This window comes from Rhinichthys klamathensis, unplaced genomic scaffold, assembly GCF_029890125.1.
Source record: "Rhinichthys klamathensis goyatoka isolate OS25496 unplaced genomic scaffold, OSU_Roscu_1.1 h1tg000781l_1, whole genome shotgun sequence".
In the NCBI taxonomy this organism is placed as follows: Eukaryota; Metazoa; Chordata; class Actinopteri; order Cypriniformes; family Leuciscidae; genus Rhinichthys; species Rhinichthys klamathensis.
In genome coordinates, this window is record NW_026607178.1 from 1,447,908 (window position 1) to 1,469,019 (window position 21,112).

Sequence of the window (21,112 nt, forward strand, 5' to 3'; positions counted from 1 at the left end):
AAACATGTTAATTGAGCGCAAAACGTTTCTAAACGCATTAAAAAAAAAGAGAGAATAAAAATATATAGGCTATGGCATTTTTTGCAGCGTTTGCGTGTTTAAGGCCTACCTTTAAAAACAGATTATCAAACATGTCATAACATGTAATGACATGTTAACCACATTACCGTGGATGCACGGTAACAACCGTTTTATAGTGCCGTACACGGACGCCCTGGGGCTGTAGGGGGCGTTTGCTATCCCTCTTTCCTGGTTTTGGAGAGGAGAGATTGGAGGGGGGATTGGAGAAGACGGTTCATCTGTATGCAGTTCCCAGCGCTTCCGTCGGTCGGAGACGGAATATCCTTCCGTTTTCTTTAGAAAGTTGGAAACTGTAGGCGATAGATGAATGTTTCTCTCCCTCCAGTTTCTTTTCGTTTTTCTTTTTCTTGCACTGAACATATAAAAGCATTTCAAACTTCTTTGTCTCAGGAAGAGAGCGCTTTACATTCACAGTAACGTCCTGAGGTAAGAAGCACACGTTTGTTTGTAGCAACAGTGTTACGGAGCACGGGTATGATTTTGGAAGGATGAAATGAAGATGAAGGTGGATTAAAGAATGTAGGCCTATCGTTTGTTCTTAATATGGGACGTTTGGAATATTTATGTACATCAGTCATAAAACTCATTAAGTAGCTACAGTATTTAATACATCTTATATAGGCTACTGAGTTCTTTATATGACTGTGTAGCCTAGTGTATTGCTACACATATTACACCAAAAGTAGACAAAAAAGAGGCACCACAAACAAGGTCAAAAACGTTTTGTCACAAATGTTCTGTTTTTCTTTGTTCTCAGATTGACTTTGGGATTAACGAAATACAGATTAGTGAGTCATCATCACCCATGCCGCTATTTAGTGACCAATTAGGCGACTATTTAAAACTAACCAGTTCTTACATGTGCGTTGTCAAATTTATAAGCTAAACTAAAATAAATATCCTTATTTTATTCATGCAAGTCTCCCTCTCTAGAGCCTCATTCGGACTAGCCATTACTCATTCCTTCTTGAATGGTGTGTGCCGTGTTACAAAACGCCAAGCTGTGATTCATAACTTTGTGGTTCTCCTGCAGGAACATCATCATGAGTGTACTGCCCCCTGTACGAAAAGACCGCATAATCGGCCAGTTAACTAAGGTACATGTTTTACACGCAATGCACTGATGGTAGTGCTTGTTCTGAAATTCCTCCAGTGGCCCATTTCCTCAAGTGCTTCCTGAAGTAATGAGTGTTAATATTCACTCCTGTTGTAGTGCTTCAACAAAGGCGCTGCTTTGAACACAGAGAATGAATTCCACAGCAAGGTGAAGACGGCCTGTCAGCAGCAGAGGACAGGAACTGTGGGGTGAGAAGTTATCTTTTGTTTTGCTGAATGAGTGGTTTATGCAGCATTGTTTTATCCTGTGCTTTTTGTCCAGTAGGTTTAAAATCTCCAAGGTCATTGTAGTGGGTGATCTGGCAGTGGGGAAAACCTGTTTGATTAATAGGTGAGCAAAGTTGCAGAATTAACTGATTACGTCAAAGCAGTCAGCTTGCTTTTAGTTAGTGTTGGGCTGAATATAGTAATTGGTAACACTTTACAATAATGTCTCATTTGTTAACATTAGTTCATGTATTAACTAACGTGAACTAAAAATGAGCAATACATTTATTACAGTATTTATTCAAATTTGTCAATGTTAAATGAATAAAAAATACAGTCGTTCATCGTTTGTTCATGTGAACAAATAAAAATGTATTATAATAATGTATTAATAAATGTTAAAATGAACTAAGATTAATAAATGCTGTAGAAGTATTGTTAATTCTTAGTTTGTTAACTAAAGTTGATAACTAATGAAACCTTATTGTAAAGTGTTACCTAGTAATTAAATCTTTTTAAACTTTTTTTTCTTTAGATTTTGCAAAAATGTCTTTGACAAGAATTACAAGGCCACCATTGGTGTGGACTTTGAGATGGAGAGGTTTGAAGTTCTTGGGGTCCCCTTCAGTCTACAACTGTGAGTTTGACCCACATTTTATGACAGCCTAATTATTTCTGAACAAGTTATTTATACAGCTATATTTTTTGTTTTCATTTTTGAGGTGGGACACTGCAGGACAGGAGAGATTTAAATGCATTGCATCCACATACTACAGAGGAGCTCAGGGTAAGGAATGGTTCACCAGAAAATAACATAAAATAATACAAACAAACAATATCATTTTTTAACTCATATTTTTATTTCATTTTAATACATTATTTAATGTAACATAATATAAATGTTAGTAATGGGCAATTTTAGGATTTCAATATTAGGGGGGCACAATAACAAATTTTAGCAATTTTATTGCCCTGAAGTACGAACTATAGCAAGAATAGGAAAAGTCATAAAGTCTTATGCCAAAAATAAATAAATAAGCCTAGATTTTACAGTGGATGAGAAACCATCTTGAATTGCTCCCGCATCATATTATGTAAACTGCATTTATGACAAAGAACTACACAGATGCAGATATTATAACAATCTATCAATAAATGCACACGCGTTGTCCTCTGCCTCTGACGCTGGCTGCTACGGATTGAAGAACAGAACGGTTTCATATGAGGTTTTTTTTTCAATCACGAATTAAGGCCCGTTCACACCAAGCACGATAACTATAAAGATAACGATAAAGATATAATTCTAAAAATCGTTCTCCATATTAAAGAATAACAGAGTTCACACCACAACTATAACGATAAAGATATGAGGAACGATATCGTTGGGATCACTTTCAGAACGATTTTTTCCCAGCTGTCGAACGATAAAACACTGACAGCCAATCAGAATCCATTCTAATTTAAAGGTCCACTTTGAAACCGCAGCGCGGGCGCGCGCGTGCTTAGAATAAAAAGACCGTTATCAGTCGTTGGTGTGGACGCATATATAGTTATCTTTATCGTTATCTTTATAGTTATCGTGCTTTGTGTGAACGGGCCTTTAGTGTGACTTAAGTGACTTAATTGCAAATTTGTAGGGGGGCTGGGTGGAAATTTAGGGGGGCTAAAACCCTCCTAAAATGGGCCTAGTGATGACTCTGGTTAGTAATCATAATGAATAAGTTTTTTTTTCCCTAAATTTTTGTGCCCTAAATTTTGAGATACAATTTTGAGATTAATATTCTTTTTCATTTCCTGTTTCCAGCTGTAATCATTGTGTTTGATTTGACGGATGTAGCTTCACTGGAGCATACAAGGTAATTTCCCCCCCCAAAATATTGCAGTTTTTATTACAAATGATTGATCCACGTGCATCAATATATATTTTTTTATTCAAATGCCTTCATTAACGTCTCCTCCCCCTCGCAAAAATATTTCTTTTCTGATGACGTTTGCACCAGTGTGAGGGTTGAGCAATCTGTCACTCACATCATGACATCACAGCAATTAGAAAACGACCACGATCCAATCAATGCCCAAAGGACAAAATCAAGTCCCGCCCTTCATTTTGTCTAGTTTAAGATGCTGTATCACTTGGATATACATCACAATAGGGAAGAAAAGATCATTTTTTCCATTTCATTCTTGCTTCGCACATTGAAATGTATCATCCTCTTCTAAAGGCAATGGCTAGAGGATGCAATGAAAGAGAATGATCCTACAAGCGTTTTGCTTTTCTTGGTTGGCACAAAGAAAGATCTGAGTGTGAGTGACCATTTTTATTTTATATCAACATTACTGTATATTATTTTATAATTCTTAAATTGTAAATAAGTTGCATATATGACTCCGTAATTATGTTTTATATTAAAAGTTCGAGGCCATGCATAATTCAATATATGTGTATATTTATGTCAAACCAATGTGTCTTTCCTGCAGTCTCCTGCACAGTATACACTAATTGAGCAGGATGCCATTAAACTGGCAGATCAGATGAAAGCAGAGTACTGGGCTGTGTCCGCTTTGTCTGGTAAGTTCTTAACTAGAGACAGTGTTGGGAAAGTTCATTTTCTACAACTAGTTCAAAGTTCAGATCACAAATTTTAAAATGAACTAGTTCAGTTCATAGTTCATACTTCGAAAAATGAACTAGTTCATAGTTCTTTTTTTCCATATGTTGCTGCGAGCTTTTTTTATTTTTTTATTATTGCCACAGACAGCAATTATTTTATCGACGGGCAAAGTTTGCACAGAAATGTAAGATTTTTCCCATCCTCACCGACCTTGTCATAAAACTCGTTTAAATAATCATACGACGCCTCCTCGCTCGCTGCTTTGTCGACTACATGCTGCTTTTTGTTTTGATGACGCATGCGGCGGTGCGACACTGGTGGCTTGTGTTGCCAGATTGGGTGTTTTTTTCGCTACATATTAAGGCCTGTTTACGCGTGTTTTAGCCGGGTTTTCGCCTGGAAGGCTCTATAGAAATCTGGCACCCAGTTAAACTGAGAGAGCGTGCGTTCACAGACGCCAGAATGAATGAGTTCAGTACAGTACGTTCAGTTCACGTTAGCCCAAAATATGAACGCGTTCATGAACGATTTCAGGCACAACACTGACTAGAGACAATACTATAGAGTAGTATATTTTAATGGGATTTGCAGTTTCAATTTTGCAGTCATATTAAAGTCCCTGTAAAGTAAAAATTAAGTATGTGTTCTGAGTTTGTCACACCACAGAAAAATGTGTTATTAGCCACCCAGCCAAATTTGAATGATAAAAAAAGCCAGCAAGTAGTCAAGTCAAGTCACCTTTATTTATATAGCGCTTTTTACAATACAGATTGTATCAAAGCGCTTCACAGTGATAACATGAAAACAATATAACAAAGTTTGTTTCTAAAAGAAATTGCGTCAACGTCCACCTTAAGTAAGGCAGATCAATAATATTATTGAATATTAAATGTCCCCAACTAAGCAAGCCAAAAGCCAAGGCAACAGTGGCAAGGAACCAAAACTCCATCAGGTGACAGAATGGAGAAAAAAACCTTGGGAGAAACCAGACTCAGTCGGGGGGCCAGTTCTCCTCTGGCCAACGAAGGAACAGTGCATGATTCGGGCAGCAATACAAGTCAGATTGTATCCGAACATTTAGAGTATTTTTTGGAAGTCCAAGTATGCACGCCGGTCTTAAGACGAGTTGTTGAGGATCAGTGCCGTCCACCATAGAGAGTCCATATCGCCCGTGTTGAGTCGTCACTTCATAGGCTTTGTGATTGGAGCATCTGAAGTCTCCGTGAGAGGCTGGATACAAACTGGAGCTGACGAACGCCATTTTCTCGGGACTCGCGTCCCGAGATAACAGCAGAAAAGCAAAGGGAAAATAATTAGCGTAGCTGCTGTTCATAATGATGATTTCCATAACACAGGCGTAAATGATAAAACATGAAGACAGTGACTCTTGCGTCCCAAAATCCCCCCCCTCCGTCCCCCACTCAACTCAGCCCAGCTTACTGACCTCTAAGTCCCTCCTGCTGCTGAGACCTAACCACAATCTCACAATCTCTCCGCAACCCAACCATACGCGCCAACCCGTTGACTAAGGCTGTCGAGCCCCACTGGTCCGTGAATAGGCAGTTTCAGTGGACAACGGTTCCGTATGGCATACTACCTACCGCAACACAATATCTGCCCAACCACCCGTCATTCACGCAATATACAGGAACGTAATGACTGCAAATACTATGCAACCTATACAGATAACCTACAGTCTCTTCAAGTTTTATAGTATTAAATGCATTTGATCTGATTCAGCAGTATTATAAAAGGTAGGCATTATGTAAATGCTTGGCTAAAGAGATGCGTCTTTAATCTAGTTTTAAACTGGGACAGCGAGTCAGAGCCTCGAACAATATCAGGAAGGCTATTCCAGAGTTTAGGAGCTAAATGTGAGAACGCCCTCCCTCCTTTAGTGGACTTAGATATCCTAGGAATGACCAGAAGCCTCGAATTTAGTGATCTTAAAGAACGCGATGGATTGTAGGGCGATAGAAGGTCCATTAAATACACAGGAGCTAAACCATTTAGGGCTTTATAGGTCAGTAATAGTACTTTGTAATTGATACGGAACTTGATAGGTAACCAGCGTAGAGACGATAAAATTGGTGTTATATGATCATATTTTCTCGACCTAGTAAGAACTCTAGCGGCTGCATTTTGCACTAACTGTAGCTTGTTTATTGAGGATGCAGGACAACCAGCTAATAAAGCATTACAATAATCTAGTCTCGAGGTCATGAATGCATGAACTAACTTTTCTGCATCGGAAACAGATAGCATGTTACGTAATTTAGCAATGTTTCAAAGATGGAAAAAGGCTGTTCTTGTAACATATGAATTATGATTTTCGAAAGACAAGTTGTGGTCTAGTATAACTCCCAGGTCTTTTACCGTAGAGGATAAAGTAACAGGACATCCTTCTATATTAAAGTTGTATTGTAAGTGGTTTTGTGGATAGTTTTTTGGATCAACAAGTAATACCTACGTTTTATCTGGATTTAGTAGCAGGAAATTATGCGTCATCCAGCATTTTATATCTTTAAGACACTCTGTCAATTTTGATGAGTTAGTGTTTTCATCTGGCCGTGATGAAATATATAATTGAGTGTCATCAGCATAACAGTGGAAATTAATTCCATGTTTTCTTATAATATTACCAAGTGGCAGCATATATATTGAGAAAAGCAGAGGGCCTAACACCGATCCTTGCGGCACTCCATAGTCTACTGACGTTATCTTCGATTTTTCCCCATTTAAACAAACAAAATGGTAACGGTCTGATAAATACGATCTGAACCAGCTTAATGCCTGTCCCTGAACACCAGTGTAGATTTGTAGTCGATCCAAGAGTATTTTATGATCGATAGTGTCAAACGCAGCACTAAGATCGAGTAGAACTAATATTGAGATACAGCCTTGGTCAGACGCTAAAAGTAAATCATTTGTAATTTTAACTAGCGCAGTTTCTGTGCTATGATGCGGTCTGAATCCTGACTGAAATTTTTCATATATCTCATTTTCTTGCATGAAAGAGCACAATTGAGCGGACACAGTCTTTTCTAGTATTTTAGACATAAATGGAAGATTTGAAATCGGTCTGTAATTTGCTAAGTTATTTGGATCTAATTGCGGTTTCTTAATGAGAGGTTTTATTACTGCCAGCTTGAATATTTTTGGAACATGACCTAAAGATAAAGACGAGTTAATAATATTAAGAAGAGGCTCTTCCACTACAGGTAACACTTCTTTCAGAAATTTAGTTGGTATTGGATCTAAAGTTGGTATTGGATCTAAAGTACATAAAATAAGCTATCAAAATCTTGAAAAAATGAGCAGTATTCTCTGCTCTCACGCTGGGGGCGTGTCCGCTGGCTGCGCTGAAACCACGCCCACTCGTGGGAAAGCTGCCGACGGTGATATTTGTGATACTGCTTTCGGGACGGGGAGATGAAGGCCGAGGCGGGAGATAGTCGGTTCGGCCCCATTCACGAGTAACAGCGGATTATCAGTGAATCCCAGTTGTCTCCGACGAAAGTTTATAAAACTATCCCGTGTAAAATGATCGCTACAGAGGCGGGTGTTGGCGGTGATCCTCAGCTGTCCATTAAGGTTGGCTCTTCACAAAATTAATCCACCTCTTCTTGATGTGATCGTTTTTAGGAAATTTAAATAAAGACACCGATCTGTTTTGTACATGATCGCATCCAGGTAGTAGCCTACGCATTTCCGTGTCGAAGGCATAGCTAGCTAGCAAACTGTAGGCTGTAGTAACTATTAGTACTGACAGTAAGTCGCGATTGAGTGGCCTCAGTGCGTCATCAAGTAGGGGCGTGTCCAGGAGCTCAGGGGCCCCAGTGCGTCATCGAGCCCCGTTTTAGCCCCGCCCAAAAAATCCGGAAAATAGCAATGGTGAAAAACTGTTTAACGGTCTAACTCCACAATTCAGTAATTCACAGTTCACAGTCTTTGTGTTTTAGCAATACATTTCTAACATTTATAATGGGTTTAGAATTTTTTTTTTGGAATTGCCTTTACAGGGACTTTAAGTATTTGGGAAACCTAAGATCAGCGTTGCTACTGTTAATGTTGTTAAATGATTGTTTTTGTGACTGTAGGGGAGAATGTGAGAGAGTTTTTCTTCAGAGTGGCGTCTTTAACATTTGAGGCCAATGTACTGGCAGAACTGGAGAAAAGTGGATCTAGACGGATTGGGGAAGTTGTTCGTAAGTACAATAAGGACATTATTATATCCATGGAATTGGATTGCATCATGAAAAGTTGGCAATGACATTATTGGTTCCTTGTCTGGGTTGCCTGAATTCATTAAAGAAAGTCATTTCAAAGGATGAAAAAGTTATTACATTTTTATAAAAGGTTATGAAACAATGGTTTTCTGTAGAACAACGTGGACTGATGAATAGTACATATAATGAATATTGCATTTGCATTTAAATAAAACATGTAAACTTTTTTTTTATCCACACAGAAATCAACAGCAACTCAAATAACCTGTATGCAACTTCCAAGAAGAAACAGCCTAACTGTTGTCAGTAAAGACTGGCATTGTGAAAATGCAAACATTTGCACCAAAAAAATAGGGTACCAACGCAAAACATGCACGCAAACTTACATGTACGTACATAGGGAGAATATAAAGAGTGGGATGGACAACCACAACAGTGTGGTTTATTATTCATAGGGTGTAACTGAATATCCGCTGGGTAAAAGAAAACATTCCTTTGTTGGACAACCTGAGGTTTGCATTTTTTGTGGCAAAGGCGGTATTCTGTTTTCCCAAGACTTCTATGCACAATTTATGCATAATAGTTATCAGTGATTAATTATTATATTGTGTTAATTACAAAGACATTTTTTATTTCACATTTTTGCTTAGTTTACCGTCAGCAGTGATTTTACACAAGGTACACAAGAGGATCATGCATGAGTTGCACAAAAAGCAATAAACAGTGATAACTGTATTTTTCTATATAAAGAATCCTGTTTATTAAAAGGTTCATTTATCTTTAAGTTATATAGGAATTCATTCATATAGCTTCAAAATGAATTTTGCTGTAAAGACTTTATAAGTATTAGGATATGTATACGTATAGCTTTCTGTGATTGACATTTTTATTCTAAATAAAATGCTTTTCCTTTTTCTTAAATGAGCCGTTTATTTATTTAAAAACCTCTCACAATAAATTAAAGAGGTTGTTTTTTCCAAAAGTCCTAATATTAACTGTATTGCCATGTTACAGGGTTTCTGCGGGTCTTAAAAAGGTCTTAATTCACCCTTACAGAAATGAAAGCCTTAAAAATGTCTTAAAAAGAGTTTATAATGCCATGCCATTAAAGGTTCCATGCATGGGAAAAAATTAATATCTTCCTCAGTATTTATGCCCTGTCTCCAATACAAATATCTAAACATCTTTAAATCAAGATTCATTTACTTGAGATACAAATGCAAAATTAAGTCTTTTTAAAGTTTATGCTTTTTGCTCATTGTGTTTCTCCTTTGACATTTACATTTAGGGAACATATTGACGTATTGTTTTCCCTTCAATTTATTCTTTACATTTTTACAATTGGTCTTAAAAAGGACTTTAAAAATTCTTAAATTCATCTTCATAAAACCTGCACAAACCCTGTATTAATACTGTTTAATTAATGTTTCATTAACATTAAATTCATCATTATTGATTTTTTACCATTTTCAAGTTAGTAATAAAGTTAGAAAGTTAAATTAAAAGTTATATCGTAACACATCTCAGAATTTCCCATTTTACTGTTATAGAACTAGATGTCATTGATGGAAAAATGGTTGAATACACAGTTCTGTAGTCATTATGTAGTACAATGGGATTATATAGTAAAATAGGACAGCAGAGCTAATCGATAATTTATAAAACACTGCAGTGCAAACATTACATTTAAAAAATATATCTAATTAGATTTTTCTGTTTCCATTATCAACCAGTTTCGAAAGTAAGAACTTTATTGGCATTGATGGTTCCATGAAGAACCTTTATAGTGGAAAAAGGTTCTTTAGATAATGTTCTTCAAACTAAGAAAATGGTTCTTTTAAGAACTGTTCACCGAAAGGTTCTTTGAGGAACTAAAATGCTTCCTTGGCATTGCTGCGAAAACACTCTTTTGGAATCTTTATTTTTAAGAGTGGCATTATAGTGACATATACGAGTTTACGCACATCAGTACCTGGCTTTAACACATCAACATGCACTTCCATGCGTTTCTCTCGTCCAGGGGTGCGTTTCCCAAAGCCAACTATGGTCGCAAGTTCCGTCGTTACCAGTAGAGTTCAATGGAAATTGCGATCATAGTTGGATAACGATGCTTTCGGGAAACGCACTCCAGAGTAGTCGCTGTAGTCCTGAATGCAAGTTTCAACACACAAGTGTCTTGCTTTTCGAATGGCCAAAAATCCTTTTCCTAAAGTCATGGCCACAGCTGACCCTGAAATTGGAGGAGAAAGTAAAAAATTAAAGTAAACTGTTTTTTAGTTATTCATTCATCTCGAACTTGTGATTCGATAGGCTAATATATACATTTCATTAAGTCAGGCCATGGAGTATATCCCACTCTATATTTAGCCTATTTGCCCAGGAGTTATATTTACTTTTCCTGCAACATGTGAACTGAGCTAAAAATATCATCTCTCGAGTTCAGACTGTCTTACCCCACACCCTCTACAAAACAGAAAGTTTTATACCGAGGATGAAGCCCATGGCATCTATTCCAGCCACCAGGTCAATGGTCTCATTCTTGAATGGTTTTAGAAGATCTTTTACACAATCTGACAGTGCATGGATCAACCAGGAGTAACAGAAAACTGAGATCAATGACTTTAAACAATAAAGCCCATGGTTGTCAATCACATTCTAGCAATGCTTACTTTACCTTCCAGACTTCAAGATACAAAGTTTTAAAGTTATTCAATAAAGTACATTGTACACTATAAGTTTTGCATGCAACAGGAGCGATTGTTTACCTGTAAATTGCAATAGTCTTGATGGATCAAGCCATGCAAACTTTGGTCCCTTTGTGTTTGGTGCCATAAGAGACAAGTACCAGCCGTATTCTCTTTTTTGGGGACTTGCTAAAACATCCAAACTGGAAAGACCACTAGACTTCTTAAAACTCACCTTGGCAACGACATTTAGCCTATTTGATGTCAAGTTTAACTAGTCTAAAGGGGGCGTTTGCATGTCTCTTCCAGGGTAATCCATTAGCTCCAAACCAGACTCATAGGCACTTGGCAGTGTTTGTATTTACTCAGTGTAAAAGATTACTTTAGACATTCACCATTTTAGTAAATAATGAGGTAATGAGAATGAGAAATCTTCAATGCCTGTTTTCCCCCCAAGTTACGACGATTACTGTTAAAACAATGTCACTGTTTTTATAACACAGTATTTTTTATTCTATTTGTCCTCTTATATGTCTAATGGGATATCCTAAAATAATCCAATGAGAACTCTTGTGACTGTTTGATAACTCACAACAATGGGTCAATTTAACCAAATTTTGGACAATTCCCTGGCTCAAATTTTTTGAATTTGTTCATATTTTTTCTGAAGAAAGAAACATAAATAGGGATGAAAGCCAAAATATTAAATGTAATGGATGTATATTGTTGTGGAAATTCTCAATTTGAATACAGCCTACTTATCTGACTTCTTCACCACGGACAATTCAAACAACTTCCAGTTGTTAATATAATAAAATAATATACCACAGTACCTTAAGGTAATTCCCTTGCCTAACAGCCTAGGAGCTCTCTGGTCGCAACAACCAAGAAAGACTATTAAACGGACAGATACATGTACTTTTAAATCTTACAGTTGAGTAAAAATCAACGTCACTCAAGTCTTCTTCACTGTGATTTGTTCTGGCGGTTGGTTTGTAATAATCTAAGCTAATGACTTTTAGCTCTGTTTTAAGCACTTTTTGGGGAAGTCTACATTTGACTGAGCATCCTTGGTCTACATTTTTCTGTACATTTCATGTTGAAAATACCCCTTTGACCACTTCTGAGGCCATCACATAAAATATTTATATCACAATATCGACTGAGTAGTCCACTATTTTTGTAGAGTGGGGTCAAAATGACAAGTTGGAGCCAAATTACAGGGGGGTAATATGGATTTAAAAAGATGCGGGCATTGTTATTTTATTTTTACACAGAGATTGGTAGGTCTATTAGTTAATACTGTTGACTTTAGCAATCTCTGTTGCATTATATGCCAACAGTGACCGTTCCAAATGGGAAAAAGCACTTGACCCAAGTTAGCATGCCTGTAACTCAAGAAGTATTAAAGATATCTTAATCTTCTTTTATCTTTTGGTTTTTAACAAACATTTCTTGTGGTATCTTCATTTTAAAGACACTGTATGGACCTTCAATCAATTATTGACCTTCAATCCCAGAGATATGGAGATCTTAATGCGGCTTCATGAGTAAATTCGGTCAATTGGATACAATTTTAGTGGTTGAAAACAAAATGTGCATGGGTCACTTTGCATACAACTGATAACTGTTCTTCTTTACTTCTTCAACATAGAAATTAATCTAAAAAATAAAACAATTTGCCAATTAATTTTTTATTAGATTTTCTACATGTCCACAATGGACTGAAGTAACATAAAACATATTTTAACCATACTTATGAACTAGAGTTTGTGAACAAGTGTTGAAATAGTGTTGAAGATTTTGAAAAGAACATCTATATGCAATAAGAATGTAGAAAAAAAGTAAGATGTTATAAAGTTTTGTTGGTTGCATGCAATTCAGGCCTCACGTTGACCGAGGTAGACGAAGAGCTAGTAAACTTTTTTGCAAAAGTACGGCTCAATTAAGAGCAATTTGATAATTGATGACCAAACTTCCGAGTTCCATCAGCAGGCTATTGTAGAGTATGCTCACAACTCTGCGATGCTGAACTTAATGGCGATGTTACCCTTAACTCTGGGATGCCTTTCGGACCCAAGCGTTATGTTCCAGATACGTGCTCTGGCTAGCGTCTGTAACCAGAAAGTACTCCAGAAAAACCGCGAAAAGTGAGCTGTGATGATTTCAGCAATACAGAAGCAGTAGGGATGGGAATTTTAGAATCCAAAAGCCCAACCAAGAGACGGATGGCCCATATGGTCTCCCCAGATCCAGAGACCACCGTTGATGGTGTCACAGTGACTACTAGCCCTGGTTTCCCCATGAACGTTGTAGACCCACCGGCTATTCAAAGGATGGTAGTAGAGCACATAGTGAAGTCGGCTGATGCTGCGATGTTTCAGCAAACGTCAGTTCGCCTTAGGAATTTCTCAGGGAGGTTCCCGCGCCCTCCAAATGAACCTGATTTTGACACTTGGCGAGTAAGTGTAGAGCTCCTGCTAAGTGATCCGGCCATTTCCGATTTACAAAGGGTACGTAGGATCTTAGATAGCTTATTGCCTCCTGCCGCAGACGTAGTGAAGCATGTGCGACATCCAGCTTCGCCTGCGGTGTACCTTGAGTTACTAGAATCAGTGTATGGTTCAGTAGAGGATGGTGACGAACTGTTGGCCAAGTTTATGGGCACTCTACAGAACCAAGGTGAAAAGTCGTCAGATTTCTTGCACCGGTTGCAAGTTCTTCTAAGTTCGACGATTAAGAGGGGAGGCATCGCGGAGGGAGATCATGACCATTGTCTTTTGAAACAGTTTATGAGGGGATGTTGGGATAATGGTCTCATTGACAGCCTTCAGTTAGGGAAGAGCGGAACCCGGCCACCCACTTTCGCTGAATTGGTTGTGTTAATCCGAGCAGAGGAGAGTAAGCGTACCTCTAAAGAAGAGAGAATGAGAAAGCATCTTGGGTTGTCGAAAACTCCTGTTCCTTACCCGAAACCACGAGCGGCCACTCAGCAAGTGTCGGTATATTCACATGAGGCACCAAATGCTAGCACTTCTGAAAGCGATTCTCTAAGACAACAAGTTGCAGAAGTTCAGGTTCAACAGTGGGTGAATCTGAGTATGTGTATTTGTGTGTATTAGCAAATTAACTCAAAAGGGGAATATATTAAATTAATCTTAACGCTCTATGATCAATTATAAATATTTAAATAAAGGGAAATACACAGCCCAAATGTGTACATATATATACAAAATGAATTACAACGGATTATAATTAATTATGAATATATGTAGATCAGCTTTCAGAATGAATTTTACCAGAATTTATTTCAAATCGAAATTCTTTTGTCACCAAGTAACCTAAAGGTGTTTCTGTTTAGCATCTGCAAGGCAACTAATGTGAAAACTCGGTAAAGACTCATCGGCGCTTGGCCTGTGATTTACACGAAGAAGTCCGAAAGTTTAAAAGCTTTGCTAAGCTGATAAAGTGGAATCCATCATCGTGATTCAGTCCATGTTACAGTATGTGGATGTGTTTATGTATATTTGCTGGTTGTTTTGAATATATTATTGTGTGCATTAAAGCATCAATACATCAGGGTGTGAGTGTGTGTGTTGCTGTGTATTCATTCATCTCACATCCACTGTGGCTGTTGCTCACTAAAACCAATGAAAATTTGATGGACAGTTTATGGTCAATTTAAAGACATAAATACAATTATATTAATATTTATTTAATTAACATTAATATTCATAAAACATCAACATCATTTATATATATATATATATATATATATATTCATTGTGTCATATATTTTCATTGTGATTGGTTTATCAGAGACCAATCAGTGACCAGGCATTACTCATATAATAAAAACATAACATTTTATTGGTTTAAAACCAAAAACCATGATTTCCATTCCAATGACCGCACCGCAGGGTCTGACGGGGTTAAACTGTCTCGCGGCAAACAAGTGGATTGTTCCTGCGCAATGTTCCTTATATATTGGCCTAAATAAATCAAATTATGGACCCATACATTTAGGATGTGTTTTAATAGGAAATGCCCAATACATTATAGTTGCGCTACTGACCCATATGACCAATCGGACTGAATGCTCCCTTCATATCATCAGGATATCAATCTGCATTCTCACTTGTGTTGCGAGCATGGTTGCGAGCCCTGCACCGGAGTGCTATACATGAAGAAGAAATAATATCCCTCCGCGATTTCAGCCGAGGTCCTACAGTAGTGTCGCCGACCCCTGTCACTGCGGTGATCAAGAACCAAGCAAAAATATAGGCTATACCTAACAGATTCAGAAAGAGTGAGGGTTACCCACAATACACTCTTAACAATTTAAGACTCCTCAAACAATAGATCTTCTTGCAGAAAAAAGACAGTAGGATAGTTCTTCAGCAGTGGAAAGTCATGAAATTTGAAGGAGGGGAGATAAGCAGAAATATAGGTGAATACCGTTGAACTTATTACAAGATTTTACGGTTTCGATATTGGTGGGTTGTTTAAAAAACAGTGAAATCCATAATCAGACGGCTAAGCATCTTTATGTGAAAGGTGCCAGGAGGCGCCTGATTCCAATGAATTGGACCTCATTTGGCAGGTATAGCTTACAGTACAATCCACAAAAGATCGAAATTATGATGCTATGGAATTGTATGCAATTGAATAGTATGGTTTTTAATATTGGTCTCATATGGTGTTTTCACTTTAACTGGCAACTTTTATAGATTTATGCTGCAAGAACTGAGAGAAATGTGCTACTGTATCATAAACATGAAAAAAAATGTGGTGTTTCTAAATTGCACAGTGAGTTTTGATGAAATAGCAATTCGTCAGGTATGTAAAACACGCAGTGATTAAAATCCTGGCAAAGGTCTTTAATGAGAATTAAATTAATAATACATCGTGCAGATTTTCCAACAATGTCGCATGTTGCCTCTGCTGATTTTACATCATTTGTTTCCACCCCCACCAATCCGATTTCCTTGCCAAAGCCCACTGTTGGAATCAGTGGGAGCTATTTGAAAGCCGACCATAAATATTTTTGCATTTGGGCTTGCACATACCAAATTCCTTTTTATATTATTATTATTTTCTTGGTTCGTTGTTTGAACCCCTTTCAACAATGTTACACCAATTAGCTAAGTATATGCTAACTAATAATAACATATTTCTGCAAAAAATTAATCTCAGAGAATTTTAATCATATCATCTTTATTTGTTCTTTTCTTTATTTCTTTTTTATTTAATAAACAAAAAACAGCACTGGAAAACTAAATATTTAATTGCTTGATCGCAGCAGACATGTAATTGCAAATCTATTGAGCCTGTACAAACGTGCATTCCCCCCTTTTTGCTGGCGCCTGCGACCATTAAAGTCCCAAAGTTAAGATCTCCATAGGTAACCATAGGAAAAGACTGACTGACTGATGTTCAATAACTGCGTGGAGATCTTCGTTGGTCTGCATTGAAAAAGCCCACTGTTCCAAATTAGGTCACTACCCATTCCTTTTGTGAAACTAGAATGCCCAATCTCGTTGGGTCGGAAGAATCACCCCATCTCTTGTTACTATGGAAAGCGCCAAAGGAACCTCCTCCTCGCTGCGTCACCAAAGTAAATCTCGAGGTGTGGGGAGCGATGGGGTTACTTGCGGTCAAAACACAGATATCCATTACACCCTTCATTCATTGGGATTACATTATAATGATGATCGTGCACACAACAAACAGGTTAATGAAAAAAGAACATTGCATTCAAAATATGTTTGCATTTAATTAAAAAATATGCTATAGGACTATTTGTAAATATGACGTGATATGATTGTTTGTAGGCTACCTCTGTGCACGTAATGATTTTCAGGAGGTCAAAAATCAATCATTCTATCAATATGGCTATGTTCCAATTTATCCGCGCCTATAGCACAACAATATCTTAAAACGTTTTAAACGTGATAAATAATGACTATAAGATACTGATCACAAGTCTATAGGCTACGCGATGTGGGCGCGTTGTAATCTAACTTTTGTGGTTAATGAAAGGTTGTTTGAAAACACATATGCCACATATAGCCTATGAGTTCATGCCTAAATGTCCTTTAGATACTTGTAATTCTTATGCCTTGTGCATTGTTTTATGCTTGCAATTGAAATGTTAGCTTTCTATTGTCCTTTAATTGAATAAATATATAAAAAAAAATAGCCTAACACAAAATGTGGTTTCAACAAAGCATCGATTTACTTTAAAAATAAACAAAACAAACACCCTTTTGTTTGTTCCTTTTTTGCCTGCTCTCGCAAATACGATAAAAACTAATTTGCCTTTTGCAAATATAAAAGGTTTTTGCATGAAAAATGGGCAATCATTGTTCACTTGCCACAGAGACGAAAGGAGGAGAAAACAGATGCACATGTGGTATGCTATTCAAGTTCATTGGAGGACGAAAGGGTTAATTAAATGACAGACCCCTCCCATTATTGACCGGTAATATATGAATCCCCGGCCGCGGGCGGCAGACTAGAAGCCGGTCCTCGCTGAACAGAAGAGGACAAGGTGCTGTCTGAGTCTCCGTGGTGCTGAAGTGCCGCCCGCCGCGATGTGGTCCGTGTTTTTCGTGTTCCTGTCTTATCTAGACAGGAACTTTGTTAAAGGCGAATTCTTAAGCCAATCTTTAGATTCCGAAAAAGAGAGCAAAGAGCTCTTTTACATGCTCAACAACACTCTTTGCGCCAAAAGTTCAGTTGTCGGAGAGTATCACCTTCACCAGGTTACGGATGGAGCTGAAGAGGTTCGCTCTGTGCATGACTCCGAGGGCAGCCTGGTCGACTGCTCTGTGATCCAAAACGAAATGCAAGTTAAATCCTTCATGCATGTTTGCAGACTTGGTCTAAGAAACCAAATGAGCTCCGATTTAAAGATGAGTTTGACTGGGGTGTCCGAAGCGAAGGCGAACTGTAACAAGTTGAAATCTAAAGGCGACAGAAACGTGATCGCGAAAACAAAACAAGCAAAAGAGCCGAACTCTGATGGAGCGAACAATAAAAAGACGCGAACCAAGCGAGGCTTCACTTATCCCGGGACACTTTGGTGTGGTGCAGGAAACATCGCGGATCGTTATGAACAGTTAGGTGAGTTGATTTTAATTCACTTACTTGTGTAATGTGTAGAGATTGTAATTTTCGGACTGTAAGCAGGTGTTTAGTCATTTTGTAATAGTGCATGTGATTTTTTACCTCCAGGCGAATTCGAAGAGACCGACAAATGTTGCCGCGTCCATGATCACTGCCCATACATCATCCACGCATTCTCCTCCAACTATGGATACACCAACTTCAAATGGCACTCCCTTAGCCACTGCGACTGCGACAATGCGTAAGTTTAATGTGGTCCAGATATGCAAGTTTGATAGCTGACAGCACTGTCCTGCAGCATGCATGCTATAGGCCTACTTCTTTTAAAACTACTTTAAAAAAAAAAATTGAGACACATTGAAATGTTAGTGTTTTTTAACTATTTAATGGTAAGGCTAAAAGGTGATTAAAATGATAAAAAAATAAACGGGACACTTATGCAAAATTATACATTTTAACCTAAAATCTTGATGATGTTACTACCTACAGTGAAAGAAAAGTTAACCTAAAATGTCCAGATAACTTAAGTTAAATTAACTCAATGTTATTCAACGCCAATTTATATATTACAATCAACATATTATACATTAGGATTAGGTTACACCAGCAAAACTAAATTTAAGGGTTAGATCCGGTAGAAATCAAATCAAATTAATGATTGCAGCAGATTACCACTTTTTTTTTGTATGTTTTCAAATTAAACTTTTGTTTAAACGTGAGATTTACATCTGCATTATCTTAATGTGAAAATGCTCAAAAATCAAACATTTTGAAATGATCTCCATATTTATATGTGCTTCTTACAGCTTAAAGGAATGCCTAAGACTTGTAAATGACACTTCATCCCGAGTGGTCGGACAGGCCTTCTTTAATGTGATCGAAGCGCCTTGCTTTGAATTCTCATTTGAAGAGCAGTGTGTTGAGCGTCATTGGTATGGGGTGTAAGTATAAAATTCCAGGAATTGTAAATTCTTCTTTATGCTCCGGTATACTCTCCAGCAGCCAAATTAATGCAATTCTTACTCTTTTCTCCATCATAAAGGTGTAAAAAGTATGACAGAGTTCCCATTGCAGTGATTAAAGAATCGATCCCGTATGATTTCGGGGGGATTGATGTCATTGACGTATTGTCTATCGCTCCTCACAAGGAGAAACAGTCAGACGAAGAAAGTCAGAACAAGACTGAAAGTACAACACAGTCGACATTCTCTGAATCAAAGACCGCCGCCCCTGAGGAGCCCTCGCTTACAAATGTGGTGACAGCTGCAGAGGATTTCATTAAAGTCCTCGCCACAGTCTCCACCTCGCAAAGCTCGTCCACGGACACAGCTAAAGGAGAAACTCAGGCGTCAGAGAAGAAGAGGAAGAAAAATTCCGGGAAAAAGAAAAAAGAGAACAAGAAGAAAAGAGGGAAGGGTAAAGGCAGGAAAAAGGATAAAAAACTTGACGCCGTCTTAAAGGTCGATGAAGGAACGGCCAGCGCGCCGCCGCCGACCGGTCAAACAGAAGAGGTCATGGGTAAGAACAACTTCATGGAGGAATCAGCGAAGATGAATCGGTTTAGCATTAAAGAAAACAATTTCATGAACACTGAGCTAGACTCTGTAGGAAACGGGCCGCTTTCTAATAAGATGATGAGAGATGATCCTCAGAGGACAATGAGTGATAATCAGGATGTTGTTGGCATTACCACTTCAATAAAGCCAGATAAAGAACCAGAGATTCTAGAGTACAGACGAGTAAATGACACAGAGTTAGCCTCTTCCTCTCCTACAGCAGACATCGCTGTCCGTGATAAGATCAGAGCTAAGCTCAGACAAAGAGGCGGGAAGAAAAAGCAAAGAAAAAACAATCCGTTCACAGAAGTCACCCAACCTTATTTCAAGAAAGAAACGCTCTCAACAAGTCCGACCGCAGGCGTTACCCTCGCAACGCCAACAACCGGAAGTCCCGGTGATACTGTAAGAAAGGAGGCGATGCAAAGTACACCGTACACAGAAGAAAAGGGCCCTGTAGTCACTACACAAAAAACACCCATTGTCAGAACCAGAAGGCCAAGTTCAAGGCAGAGAGAAGGAAGAAAAAGAATGAGGAAAATCATTGCTTCCTCTACAGAAGAACCCCCTCATGTTATTAGCTCTCAGGATCTTCTATTGTTCACAAGTTCTGCGACTGTCGGGCCAACTGACATGCCAGAGAGGCTGGGGTTAGACCGACTTGAAAACCCAATGGAAAGCTTCACATCATCATCAACAAAAAACGGACAACAAAGTTTGAAGGACACCAAGGGAAGAAGTGGAAGGCGTGTAATCAAAATCTGCTATGAAGCGGTTTTGCCTGACGTTGCAGACACAACACCCCTCCCCAACCTGATGGAAAAGGACACTGCGTTTCAGTTGAAGGATCCTGAGATAAATACGGCATCAATGTTTCCCCTTCTACAGACTAACACTCCGTCCATGGCTACCCGCAGACCTAGGAACACGAAAATGAAGAGAAACAGAGAGCGAGGAAACAGAGAAAAGCGTGGAAAATTTAAGAGAGAGTGAAATTCAATAAGCTCCACATGGTGTGACCTTATCTTCTAGCCTGCCTTATGATATGCAGCAAATCTGTTTTAATAAGCAGCATGTTTTTACCTACTCTGTTTTTATAGCTCCATTGATGGTAGACTGACAGATCAGATCAATTTTATAAAGCATGTGTTTCTCGACATGATTTCTGAATAAAGTAAATAAGAGCACTGTTGGTTCTCATATATCGTTGTTTAAGAAAACATATGGGTTTTGTTTTTTTAATAAAACACAGTGTTAAGTGTTTAGTGTAGTTCCAGGTAACCTGATTATTTACAGTGCCAAAAAGTTTTTATTCTAGCACATACTTTAGCCTCCCTAGGCCATTGCCAGTGGATTTAAGCAGAAAGGGTCACATTCTTCTCAAAGGATAATCTGGTTTAGGTGCCTCACCCACCCTCCGACTTGAAATGAGTATTGTAACACTGGACTCAAATCTCCCATCAGCTGACCCTCACATGCTCTTGTTAAAAAGCGTG

At 38.1% G+C, this 21,112-nt stretch overlaps 2 protein-coding genes across 5 annotated transcripts; both read left to right on the forward strand.

Annotated features, from left to right (window-relative positions):
- The first annotated feature begins 278 nt into the window (after positions 1 to 278).
- On the forward strand, positions 279 to 9,166 carry rab34a (RAB34, member RAS oncogene family a). 4 transcript variants are annotated; one of them, XM_056243181.1, is made up of 11 exons: positions 279 to 507; positions 1,115 to 1,178; positions 1,295 to 1,386; positions 1,460 to 1,528; positions 1,940 to 2,041; positions 2,127 to 2,191; positions 3,209 to 3,260; positions 3,627 to 3,708; positions 3,880 to 3,973; positions 8,117 to 8,224; positions 8,488 to 9,166. In XM_056243181.1, the coding sequence occupies exons 2-11, from the start codon at positions 1,125 to 1,127 to the stop codon at positions 8,553 to 8,555; spliced, it is 786 nt and encodes a 261-aa protein (XP_056099156.1). In that variant the 5' UTR covers positions 279 to 507; positions 1,115 to 1,124; the 3' UTR covers positions 8,556 to 9,166. The 4 variants fall into 4 exon arrangements, with proteins under 4 accessions (XP_056099156.1, XP_056099157.1, XP_056099158.1 ...); XM_056243182.1 differs by having other exon boundaries at positions 3,883 to 3,973; XM_056243183.1 differs by having other exon boundaries at positions 1,463 to 1,528.
- Positions 9,167 to 17,365: 8,199 nt separating this feature from the next.
- Positions 17,366 to 20,803, forward strand: proca1 (protein interacting with cyclin A1). Its single transcript, XM_056243173.1, has 4 exons — positions 17,366 to 18,057; positions 18,169 to 18,301; positions 18,867 to 19,001; positions 19,103 to 20,803. The coding sequence occupies exons 1-4, from the start codon at positions 17,526 to 17,528 to the stop codon at positions 20,607 to 20,609; spliced, it is 2,307 nt and encodes a 768-aa protein (XP_056099148.1). The 5' UTR covers positions 17,366 to 17,525; the 3' UTR covers positions 20,610 to 20,803.
- The last annotated feature ends 309 nt before the right edge of the window (positions 20,804 to 21,112 follow it).